Source organism: Dermacentor albipictus, chromosome 1 (assembly GCF_038994185.2).
Source record: "Dermacentor albipictus isolate Rhodes 1998 colony chromosome 1, USDA_Dalb.pri_finalv2, whole genome shotgun sequence".
NCBI classification, from domain to species: domain Eukaryota; kingdom Metazoa; phylum Arthropoda; class Arachnida; order Ixodida; family Ixodidae; genus Dermacentor; species Dermacentor albipictus.
In genome coordinates, this window is record NC_091821.1 from 321,135,132 (window position 1) to 321,148,275 (window position 13,144).

The 13,144-nt window shown below is 46.2% G+C and overlaps 1 protein-coding gene across 3 annotated transcripts in view; it reads left to right on the plus strand.

The window, feature by feature from the left end:
* The window catches only part of cbc (crowded by cid), a 39,378-nt gene extending 27,504 nt beyond the window's left edge, over positions 1–11,874 (plus strand). For all 3 annotated transcript variants that reach the window (XM_070531611.1, XM_065453112.2, XM_070531612.1), the window contains exons 13-14: positions 907–1,000; positions 11,692–11,874. In XM_070531611.1, coding sequence (XP_070387712.1) covers positions 907–1,000; positions 11,692–11,803 — 206 coding nt within the window. In that variant the 3' untranslated portion in view covers positions 11,804–11,874. The remainder of the gene's footprint in view (positions 1–906; positions 1,001–11,691) is intronic.
* Positions 11,875–13,144: the final 1,270 nt, after the last annotated feature.

The following is a 13,144-nucleotide window of genomic DNA, read 5'->3' on the forward strand; positions in this document are numbered from 1 at the left end:
CTTGCTTGAAATTTTTAAGATTAACATAGTTTCGACATTATTTGTAAGGAGGTTTGAGGCTATAGATCAGTTATGCTTCCAGCGGTCAGTAGAATTATGCTTTCTGTCTTACATCCAACAAATTTTATTCAAAACTTTTAAGTGCCTGTCTAAGGCAAGCATTTCTGCACTTCGTGTTTGAATTGGGCAACCAGAGTTGGCCTAAGCTGAAGCTTTCTCTTCAGTAATAACCACAGGCTTAGCATAAACAAGAATACAGTGAAACGTTGATACTATAACAAAGTTGTACTTGCAGCAAGAAACTTAATTCGAGGTTTTAAAGCTTCAGCAGGATAAATACTTTTCAAAAACTCACAGGACATTCTTGGTGGATAGTATCTTGTCAATAAGCACTTACAAACAAATAAATCGCAAGAAGGTCGGGCCATAATAGTACGATTATGAGCACCAGCGTGTGTGGTGCAGATTGCGTAGAGAGCAATACATTAGTGTGTGTCACAGTGTCTAAGATTTGCATCTGTTGCATTGCACAGCGCGGTAAATCTTGGACACCATGACTGACTGCACTTAGTGCCCACAGCGGTCATCAGATTGCGCCCGCAAATGAAAGCAAAAGTGTAAAAAGATATGGATATTCGCTGTGAGAAGAAAAATTGCAGTTTCGCCAGAAAGGCGGACCATTGATGGTGATAGCAATGAGACAACTACACAAAGTAAGGTTCGTAGTTTTATTGGTGTCACATGTGCTTTGGCAAGCATGAACAGATTTGCATTTGTGTAAAGACTTGACTGTGTTGTCAGTGCATTGAGAGGAGCATCATGAGCAGGTGGTGTGTTCTATTACCTTGACAGCCATTTCCTTTTGAAGTGACTGTGAATTTATTTGTTTCATTATTTTGCTCCTAGGACCAAATGTGCTGCACCACATACTGAGTCTCAGCTTTGCAACTAGCAGTGATGAGGATATTCTACAGACTAATGTGGCTGGCTTTATCTGTGTGTAAGTTGCCTTCTTAATTCTCCTGCAGTGTAGCCGAAACTGCCTGGCAGGTCTTGTGTACATGTATAAAGACCTCCATTTCACTGAGTGTGGAAAAAACAACAAAAGCGCCCGTTTTGATGTCACGTCAGCCAATCAGGAACAAGAACTGAAAGGACTTGCTCATTGCTTGATGCTGATCCTCCTATGTGCATTGCAATGCCTAATGGGCAAGCCCTTGTTTCTTTTCTGGGAGAGGCAGCCAGTGGTTATTTCCAATTTACTGATGCAACCCGTAGCTTTCATCACAGTATGCAGTACACTGTTGTAATTTACTGTGTAAGTGCATGTCCCATAAGAACACAATAGTTTATTTCAGCCACAACATAATATGTCCCCCTTCTGACTGAGGCATCTGTAGCGAACTGCAGCTGGAGGAAAAGTAATTGTTACCATACTTGTCACCTTGCCACAAAGGTACCGACGGAATCGGTGCAATGTTGTTATTTCACTTTATATTTCAGCATAGCTCAGCTGGTTTTGCAGAGTAAAAGCCTAAAAAAAAATTTCAAGGTTTAGTTTGTGTACTTTCAAACAGTGTAATCGTTCTTTATTAATATTTATTATTAATTTTCTTCATAAATAACTAGAGCCCAGCAGAATCTCTATCTATTGTATCACATCAAGCTATTGCAGGAATTTTGAAGTCGTCCTTTCGGCAGTCTTTTGTGCTTACAGCTATTCTGGCTATTCTGAGCTTCGTTTTACAGTAAGGCCTACCTCTTAGGTATTCTGGAAGTGTAATACACCAATCTGTCTTGACTAACATTTCTCTAGATTGTCACATTGATCTTCCCAGATGAACTGAGATGTATGTAAGAAGGGAAGTGTCATATCTGCTTTTGAAAATACTGGAGCTTACAGACTGGCAGTCCATGTTAGTTATGTTTGTCCCAATATTAAACAAACATAAGAAGGGCTTGGCCTCGAAATGACCAGTTATACAGCCTCACAGGCAGTACAAGCACTATACAGGAAGCTATGGCAATACTTAAAGGCAATCAGTTCGGTGGCACACATAATTCTTGGGTAATATCTGCAGCTTGCAGAGCATCGTGTGTGTGTGTGTGTGTGTGTGTGTGTGTGTGTGTGTGTGTGTGTGTGTGTGTGTGTGTGTGTGTGTGTGTGTGTGTGTGTGTGTGTGCACACGTGTGCGTGCGTGTGCGTGCGTGAGTGGGTGGGTGTGTGTGGGTGGGTGGGTGCACGCGCCTCCGAAGCCCATCCCGCGCACTCAGTGCATTTGGTGTGTCAATGTCCAACCTATTACAATGCTCATGTTGCTGAAGCATCTTTCTACTCCAACGTTTGAGAAAGGCAATGACAGCACTGTCATGGCGAGCATGGCCAGCTCGGCAAAGGAGTTTTCACCCTGCGCATCCCTGTAGGAATGAACTTCTGCCCAGAAATCATTGGTTGTATTCGTAGAGCACCATTTTACATGCCGCAAATTGCTCCACGCCCTTTCACAAGCGGACACGGCTTCCACTGAGAGAAATTGCGACGCCAATTCCGTAGTTGGCTCATGTATTGCTTTCAGCGCTTGGTCTACAGAGAGCAGAGAAGCCTTTTGAAATTGCTGAATGTTTTCTGAAAGCCGTTGATGCAGCTGGTTGAAGAGTTTCGCAATGAAACGTGGAGAGCTAATGAGCAGTTCCTTTTCGTCGTCGCGTGGTAGGCATGCATCTTGGAGTGCCATTTCAAACCGGTGACCAAAGTATGGAGATGCTCGTTGATATTGACCATTGACACGTCGTATCGGGAAATTGGTGAAGATACTTTTGCGACTGTCTACTTCACAAGTATCATCAGATCCTCGAACAATTTCATTGAATCTTGTTTTTCCACTTGATAGGATTGGTTGACACACTAAACTTTCGCAAGAACCCAGTCCAGCAACAGTACATAGTATTTGTTTTTGGGGTCACTGCACATTTCATAAAGCATCATTGCCATGTAGCAATTTTTGTCATTTGTGCTTTTTCAAAAGCTTCCTTCAGTTCCATCTATTAAGCAAGTGTCCTATTTAGTGCCGTGTGTATTGACAACAAGCATATGTCACAGGCTAGCGGTATAATAAACGGAGTCCTCCATCATTTATTTCACAGTATAAGCTTTGGTATTCCAGTTTCCTTGATGAGGAGTGAGCAAACAATCAGTATGTCTCTCTCAACAGAAATTCTATGTTTTGCGGCAAGGTAACCGGCGAATGTGAAACTGCAAGCTGAAGAGAATGGCAGATGCATTGCACCATAACAAGACGAGGAATTTTGTTTCTTAGTCGAGTGTAGACGCCACTATTCACACCCGTCATGACGCTTGCATTGTCTACTCCAATGCTGAGAAGGTTTTGGGGTTCAAACCCTTAGACCATAATCCTTCAAAAAGTGCTGAGGCGATGCCTTCAGCATTGCACTGTTTGAGTTCCTGCAGGGTAAGAAAAGTCGAAATAATCTCACTGTTTGACTGGGAAAAATACGTGGTGACAATGTCGAGAACCTTGATGGCACTAATATCGGTGGACTCTTCAGTCAGAATGGTGCACATTTGATCTGCAATATCTTCCACAACAATTTTTCAAAATGCGGTCCAAGGATGTTCTTTATCAGATTAGTACACTTTGTGCAGTGAATCTTGATCTTAGACGCGACCTGGCTATCTTGAAAAATCCATTTGCAAGCTTCTCCCAAGTGTTCAGTGGTGTTCATTGCGCAATATTCAGCAAAAAAAAAAAGCAAGGTTGGTTTCCCCTTGCTGCACAGGACTTGGCATAACACGTGGCATGACATCAGTTATAGCAGGCTGCTGAAGTCCCTTGCATGGCACACATGCCATGTGTTTTGTAGATGTGGCATGCTTACTGATGCTCGCTTTGATGACAGCAGGATCACAATGTGACCATCCCAATGAATGGTGCACGGATTGCCACTGGCTGGGCATCAGTAGTGTTGAAACCCTGGAGGTCGCATGGTAGCACTTCTAGTGCTTCTCAAGAACGAAACTAAGGCATGGGTTGATAACCAGCGATCATAGCTTCTTCTTCATAGGACTTGACGTGTTTGTTAGTTCATTTGCACCAAACCATACAGGTGCACAAACATCTAACGTTTGGCAGTACAAGTGTCCTCTCACTCTTCCGTGGGGCAAGTGTCCCCATTGGTCAGGAGGCAAGGAAGCCTCGAGAAAACATGTAGAGTTTCTTCGTCATTCGGATGGCAGTGCGAGCGATTGATGAGGAGAGGGAGAAATTTGCACGAGCAAGGCTACGCTCTCTACGGGTGTCATCAGTGTTTGTTTTTTCTCAGTTCTCAGTTTTTTTCTCAGTACGTGTAGCTTGAGTGGGTCAGTCTTCATTCACATGGCTCTAGTTTCCCAAATGTGTGCTGATTTCTTTGACCTTGGCGAAAAATGCTTATTTTACATGAAATCAAAAATGGTAGCAGCATCAGCAAAGGGCAGTGCACCGGAGAGGGAATAACAAGTAAATAAACACAAAATGCCCTAATCTACCCTCGGTTTCTGTTGTAACAGAGTGCTGTAGGGGTTGAAGGACGGACTTCGGGATGAAAACCCAGCTTGGGAGGGATTTATTCTACATTATGTACAAGGAGGTGAGCGTCAAGTACCAGTCGTAGTCATTACGGGCCGGCAGCAACTCGGACGCTGCGGCCCGCGGCAAGAAGTTCGAGAGAGGAGAATCAGGGAAATCAGGGCATGTCCCAGAATCCTCAGGTCTCTCTGGAAGGCTTCTTATAAACCCTTCGAGCACTGTAAGTCCCGTCATGTTTGACCAATGGGAGAGTCCGCTCCGATGACGCCACTTTCAGCCAATGGTAGGCGCCCGTGTCGCGGTGTCGCACCTGGCGGCTCTCTGCGGTCTTGCCTCGCAGACTGGCAATCCACTTCTTCTAGGCTGGAGAAGGAGGGGGGGCGCTCATGCTTCATTGCACAAGGGCCCACCTGCACCCGGTGGCTCGGCTCCGCAGCGGTAGCAGATGCCTTCTTCAAAGCCGAAGGGGGACGATTGAGCTCCATTGTACGAGGCCCCCTTCTAATCCCGGCGACGCACGAACTTGTTGGCACGTGAACTTGTTGCCTTAAACTTGTTTGCTCGGCCGCTTCTCTGGAATGCACTTTCCTGCTTCTGCATTCCTCAATTAGCTGTGCTGCCATCCGATGTGGTCTGGGGAACTCGAAGTAGCCTCAGGAAACGGCGCCATATCTAACAGCTCGTCCTCGCCCCGGTAGTTCTGAATGGCCGGTGAACTCAATTCGCTGGCCATGAGGAATGCTGAAAGAAGCTGCAGGGTACTGGGGTCGAGCCTCGTTTGACAACCCTCGGGATCCTGGGCCCTGGAGAACATACGTCAAACAAACCAAACAACACAGCGCTGCCCCACGTGTAAGCGCAGGCTCTTCACCCCTGACTCGCCAGGCTATTACTGAGTCAAAATGAACCCTGATCTTTTATTTCCCCAATTTTGACAAAGCAGTTCCAACCACCCCTCCAAACAGCTATCCATTTCTCCTCGATTGCCGACAAGACCAGACTACTATTGTTGTTGCAAAACAAAAGGGTCGTTGACGATGCAAACAACAAATGAAAACAGCCGTACATAACTCAAGTGGCCTAACTACACGAACAGCATGTTTCCAATCTATCGCAGTGGCGTACTTATCGCACGTAATGGTGCCACTGAACAATCTGGTCAACCTCACAAGTACGTAATCACAAGCGCACTAGCCTTGGGGTCACTAAACAGAACGCGTACTTGCGTTGTAGGCAAACTTTTCATTTACGCTTACTCACGTTTCTTCCCTGAAAGTCCTACAGGACACGTGACATAAACGAACAATTAAACTTGCGGGACTTACACACTCCGCAGAACCCTTAAAATGATGCGTCTTCTACTAACTCTTTCCACGCACGCTCACTAAAGAAGTCAGAATACGGCTGCCCTCCACACACACTAGCAACCCAGTCATAAAGTCTGCTTCCTTCCGTCCACACAGGACACGCGCTAATAGAACTAAGAACGCTTCTCAATGCAAATGATGCACTCAATGAAAATCTATGCGCTTAACCTTACAAAATTCAAAACTTAAAAAGAAAGAAGGTTAAATAACACACACGCGCGTTACGATAGGCCTCTTAACAATAACCTTGACCCTCAGGTTACTCACACACACAAAAAAAAAAACCTATCTACTTATTAATGAGCATCTCGCGAGACTACATGTTTACACAAACGCGTCTTTCAAATCTCGGAGCTTTCGAACGAAAACACAAACAAAGCTCATACGTTTACATATTGAAAGAAATCCTAGTCTCAATTCGCGAAAAACTTTCCGATGCTCAAAAATAAAACAAAACACTTCATTTCTACGGAAGGGCTCCTGGCCTCCCTTTCCAAACGCTTACGTCTGACTCATACTTTGAGTCGTACCCGGGGTGGGCGTGGTCTGAAAGCTACTCTGGCTGCCGGGGAACAACAAAAGGACTGACTAACTATCAGCTCCCCCAAGACGTTACGCTCTCCTGCCAATTTGCGTCCTCGCGCCCCGCTTTCAACCCAAACTCGATTGACCGCGTCGCTACTCCCCACCTGGTCTCGTCCTGCCACCTTGCGTTTCTTCGAACTGCACGCTGAGCTATGAAAAGAACTACGGAACGACGAGGAGTTTAACAGCCTCGTGCCCTTTGTCCGCGTCCGTGCAGAAAATTCTTCGCGGTCCCCCTTTGACCGGTGGCTCGACCATTCTGGATGCGTCAACATCGTCCTTGACGACCGCACCTTTTTCCTCGCGCCCTGCCCTTTTGGGTTTCTGGCCATCTTTGGCGGCGCTACATAAGTTACCGTTTTTCGGTCTTTACCACGCTTCCTTTTACGGCGCTTTCTCTTAGCACTCTCCTTCATGTCGCCTTCTCGTGCCTCGTGCTGGCCGGTACACGTTTCGTCGGCCCGGATCGGCCTCTTACCCGCACAGTCTGAGTGATTTACATTTAAATCTCCTCTCACTTTGCCTCGACTGGCGGACAGCTCAACCGACTCTGGCACAATGCAGCAGGCTTTACTCGAGTAAGACAACTCGCACTCTTGCGAACTGCCCTCTACTACATTGCCCAGCGCACGCTGTGAATCGGCACACAGCCCGTCGGTATCGATCGCTGTCTCACGCGCACAGTCCGAATGATTAATAACGGAATCATCCCTATCTAGGCTATCTAGACTGGCGGAGAGCCGCACCGATCCCTGAACAATGCAGTTGTATTCTCTTGAGCTACACAGCTCGCAATCCTGAGAATTACCCTCAACTGCATCGCTCAGCTCGCACTCCACTTCTGCACGCAGATCTGGCTCTACATGGGTGCTCGCATCTGTCGCGTCAACAGTACCCTTTTCCTCGCTAGCAACCTCGCTAACATTACCAGCGACGCACACGCTCGGTAACTGTGCCAATTTGTTCGCAGCTGGCCTAGCTGTCTCCACAGTCATCTGTTGGCACAGCACCTCGTCGCTCTCACTGCGGCCTTTAACGGCCTCTGTTGCCACTAAGGCATCGTTAGCAGCTAGCTTTTTCCCTTCACTTATGAATTTGCAGCCAATCTCACAGGCACTACTCTTTTCGTCGGCTTCTGGCGAAAATCCGCTAGACACTTGCTCTGTACTTCCTACAGAATTCTCAGACAGCCGTTGTCTCTGTGCCAATAACTGATCACAATACTGTATCTCTTTGATCAGTGCTGCCTTCTCTCTCTCATACTTTTGCTCACGCTCAAGCTTACGTCCCTGATACTCACGTTCGCGTTCCTTCTCACGTTCGTGACGCTGACACCTAAGAGTAAGTTCTTGAAGCTCATGCTTCCGTTCATTCTCGCGTTCTTCACGCTGACGCTCACTCCTAAGCTCACGACGCTCTCGCAAACGTACACGACGCGCACGCTCCCGTGGCTCCTGTATCACTTCCCAAGCAAGCTCAATGCTTTTCTCATCATTGTCACTATCTTGAATCGCCTTTATGATAGCTGGCGTTTTCATCCGTTCGTCCGCCTCAACTCCCAAATCGTCGCACACCAACAGCAAGTCTAACCTCGTCAACCTTCTAAGATCCATGGCAGCTGCCCCGACAGGTGGTTAAAACTGTTTTCCTTAATTAATTTGTGCAAACACACAATGCATCAAACTCCCGATTCCCAGAACTATCAAAATTGAACACACAACCTTTGAGTCTGGCGAATCATAAGGAAAAAAACCACGCGCTCACTTACGGTTGCAGCACCCTGCCATCCGGTTCATTTGTCCGCTGTTACCGGTTCCTCCGGACTCCCTGGGTCGAAGGCTCGCTCCTTCTTCGTTACTCCCAGTTTCTTCGGACCTCTTTCGACGAAGGCTCTCTCTTCTTCGCTCTTCCCGGTTCCTTAGGATCTCTCTCGACGAAGGTTGATACGTAGCGCTGCCACCAGCTGATGCATTCGGAGGCGATCCCACCGCTGCCACCAGATGTAGGGGTTGAAGGACGGACTTCGGGATGAAAACCCAGCTTGGGAGGGATTTATTCTACATTATGTACAAGGAGGTGAGCGTCAAGTACCAGTTGTAGTCATTACGGGCCGGCAGCAACTCGGACGCTGCGGCCCGCGGCAAGAAGTTCGAGAGAGGAGAATCAGGGAAATCAGGGCATGTCCCAGAATCCTCAGGTCTCTCTGGAAGGCTTCTTATAAACCCTTCGAGCACTGTAAGTCCCGTCATGTTTGACCAATGGGAGAGTCCGCTCCGATGACGCCACTTTCAGCCAATGGTAGGCGCCCGTGTCGCGGTGTCGCACCTGGCGGCTCTCTGCGGTCTTGCCTCGCAGACTGGCAATCCACTTCTTCTAGGCTGGAGAAGGAGGGGGGGCGCTCATGCTTTATTGCACAAGGGCCCACCTGCACCCGGTGGCTCGGCTCCGCAGCGGTAGCAGATGCCTTCTTCAAAGCCGAAGGGGGACGATTGAGCTTCATTGTACGAGGCCCCCTTCTAATCCCGGCGACGCACGAACTTGTTGGCACGTGAACTTGTTGCCTTAAACTTGTTTGCTCGGCCGCTTCTCTAGAATGCACTTTCCTGCTTCTGCATTCCTCAATTAGCTGTGCTGCCATCCGATGTGGTCTGGGGAACTCGAAGTAGCCTCAGGAAACGGCGCCATATCTAACAGTGCCCACCAATTCATTCATCTTTGACATCAATTTCTATCATGTGCCTTCAGTCTGCATACGACCGGCCGTAATGGTGGCACAGTTGGAGCAGCTATAGTTTGGATGGTACGTAAAATGAGTAGTAACACGAGCTCTTGTCTTTGAAAGTGGCCTTGGAACGTCGCACTTTTGCAACCGATAATGGTGCCTTTTGTGGGTTTGAATTGATCACATTGGATAGAAACCAGATTAAGGCAGATCGTGCTGCTTCTGGTTGGAAGCGCCACACATATCCTGAAGACCGGCAGCCCCTCTTCCATCTGCTCAGCATGCGTGGTCCATAGACAGTTGGGTGCATGGAAGCAGAACGGCTCGCGTTCACCACGCAGAAGCGTTAAGTGTCAGAGGTTCATGTTGTGTCCACAGAACGTTTGAGTAATAAGAATGCTGACACATGCGTATGCACATGTACTACAATATTGTACCGCGAGTAATAATTCAATGTTCATCAGAGCCCCCGTGCGATAAGCGACACCCGTCTGAAGCTGCGCCGCTGCATCGCCTCTTTTGTTTATGTGCTTTTCTTTTCTTCAGTGACACAGTGAAGCAGACGCATTCACAGTCTTTTTCGTATGTCCTTCTTTCTCTTGAGACTCTATATATCTTGGTCTGGTTTGTATCTTCTTGAAAAGCTACTAGATGGTTCTATATGCCTAACGTCAGTACCATCATGTGTTGCGTATGTGTAGCAAATATTTGTTCACACCAGAATAGTGATTCCAAAATGTCCCTAGACTAATGCTAGACTTGGCTAATATAGCTAGATTAGGAGCAAGATTTTTAAATAAGGAGCTAAAACAGCTACTCGTAGCTAAATCAAACTCATTGTTAAAGGCAGTCAACCGTAATGTGTAGCACCACATGACATTGACATGGGATGCCTTGTAAACATTTAATACAACAACATCACAAGTTTTTGTTGCAGTTCCACCTGCAATGTATTGAGCTGACCATGCTGCTTGCACTTTGGCTCCTCTGTGGACCAGGACTTCGTTCTGTGCCGCAACACAGGCTGCACTGCCAATTTTCTTCAGCTTGCACTTATGGTGGAATGCTGTCAGTGTCGTGCGTTTTCCTCTTAAAAGCCTAGAAAAATACATTTTGCACTTACCTCCGCTATATGCTTACTGAAATTTTGCAAAAAGATTGCATTTTATTATTCGGATAGTTCAATATAACACTTGGCACTCTTGCCTGCTTTAAGAAGAGAAAATTAACACTTGCCTTTGGCTATGGAGAAGCCAGCTGCTGCCAAGGCAGCGGTAGCCTACACTTCTGTCACTGCTTATCATTAACTGCAGAAAGCAAAGCAGCCGTTCTGACAGTGTTGGCTCGTGGGAGAGGCAATTGATTTGAAGAAGCTATGTCTGAAAATGATCAGCCACATCTCGTAAGGCAGCGACTGCCATCAGCAAAAGATCATTGCCACTGGACGATGAGGACAACACATGCAGCGCATGTGTATGTAAGTGGAGAAAAACAACTAGCAACACGAATCTGGTGCTGGTGTGTGCGTCACAGTTTTGTGCAGTCATGTGACCAGCTGTGTTTATGGGGCCTAGCATGACATTGCGCTTCTTTCGTTCCCCTCTGAAATCAACTTAGACTGGTCACTATAGACAAGGCTTGAAATAATTACCCATCCTGTGCTGTAGCAAACAAGGTTCCCTGCTGTGATTACTGTTTCATTCGCTATTTATTACAACAGAAAAGACAATCTCAAGAATTTTTGTGCCAGTGCTCCTTTAAACAAGAGGAAAGGAAAATTGCTAACACATTATTATGCTGAAATGTAAAGTATGCCTCATTATGAGTAGTACCAAGAGGTAGGCATAAGGAATGCTTTAAAACTTTTCTGCCATGCATTGCCCTGTCTGCCTCCTTGCAAATTTATGTTCCAGACTTGCAGATACACTGTTTTATGTACAATACAGTGTAGTCTTTCTTTATCATTCAAAGTTAATTAGGCTCAAGCAGATGACATTAGAGTCCATGAGTTCACAGCAAGTGGGTGCGCAAACTTCAAGGTGGCATTGCCACACAGTTTTCATTTTGATGTCCTTCTTTGCTTGTTAACGTTCCTTTTGCAGGGAGAGATTTGAAGACTAGAGAGAGAGAAGTTTAATGATACGAAATGTAGAGAGGTCGGCCTGAGGTATATTCCTCTAGCCAGCTACTCTGCATAGGGGGATGGGGAAGAGGGAAATAAAGAGGGAAGAAAGAAGACTATGTTCATTCATGTTAAGGACCTGTGTATTATGTGGCTAGACTTTATACCAAGCGGTATTACTTAGTTCCTTTGTCAGATTGCCAGAGTGCCCCGTGAACTTTAGGAAATTATGAAGTAAAATATTAGCATGCAGTTCATATGAAATGTAAAATGTATGTCCTTATTTACTGCACTGTATTTCCTACCTAGAACGGAAGTGGACATGGAGCGGCAAACACTGACAGTACTCTCACCACAACCAAGGCCTCTGCCGAAGGGAGTGTTGCTCTTGAGTGAAATTCAGTTCATGGATTCACACTGATTAATTCACTCTGCTGTGTTGATGGATTACACAGCTCACCTTTTAAATAAATCATCTCATCATTGTTCTCACTCCTTTAGTTTCATGATTGCTGTCATTGTCCAATCCTTGTCTGTGTGTTTATTTATTTAAGAATACATACTGCAGCCCAGTAAGGGCTCTTGTGGGAGTGGTTATATGTACACGGACAACACGGGGGGGGGGGGGGGGGGGAATCAAGCAAGGTCGAACAAGTACAGCAAAATAAATCTTTTAATAATGTCACTGTCACCAAGTGTAGACAAACATAGAGCAGCAGACGAATACTGCCACTAAAGTGTTGCAGAGCTCAATAGTCACAGCAAAGATGCCGATTTCAAAGATGTTAGACTGTGCAGCTATGGGTATGATGTTTAATTTGTGGTGACTTCATGTTGGTTCCTTAGCAAACGTTAAAGGGACTCTGAAATGATTTTGACAATTTTGTACAAACGTATTGAGTCGTTAGGGTAAGTCCTGCTCTTTAATTGACGCATCTAAGTGCTCCACATAAAGCCTGTAGTTTATTATAAGGTTTTTAAAACGTACATCACTACCGATCGCAGCACGCCACTCGGCTGAATTTTCAGCCGCCCCTGACCATTTGACGCAAGTTGCCCTAATTATGCTAGTAAGGCGAGGTATCTGATTGGCTGCCCAGAGCACATCATCAATAACTTTTTCAACTTTATAGTGAGCAAATGTTCCTAATAGTTGGAATGTTGGTTAATTTGTTTTAATAGAAAGCAAGTAACAGAAAGAGAATGCACAAGCACAATTTCTCACTACACTTTAGCACTTCCCGCACAAAGCAAGTGTCGTCTGCTTGTGTTGCAACATGCTCCGTGTTGACGAGAGCTGCATGGTCAGTGTTGATCTAGATCTTTTTTTTTTTTTTTGCAAGCACCAGAGTTTGCCCTTGTAACATTATGGGCCGCAAACGTAACAACTGGCAGTATGTCAAGCTGCGAGAGAGAGAGTGCTCTTTATTAGAAAAACAGAGAATTTGCCGGCGCACATATAACCGCTGGCATGCTACTCTGTATAGGGATGGGGAAAGCTGCAACAGTTCATCCCTCTGCAAGGCAGCAGACAAGCGGAGTGGCTGCAGCGCATCGGACTGTCGTTATCCGATCAGTGCCAGTATTTGCACGTTTGCAGCCGTCACTTTATGCTGGACGATTACCACCACAATAATGTTTCTAGCGTCCGGTATTCGGGTAAGCACAAGCGGACTGGGTTTGGCCATTTGACCGTGCCGTTTCACGGGATGAGCAGAGGCGCAAACGTGAATGATCTGCACAGTGCAGCCACCTGGTGGCA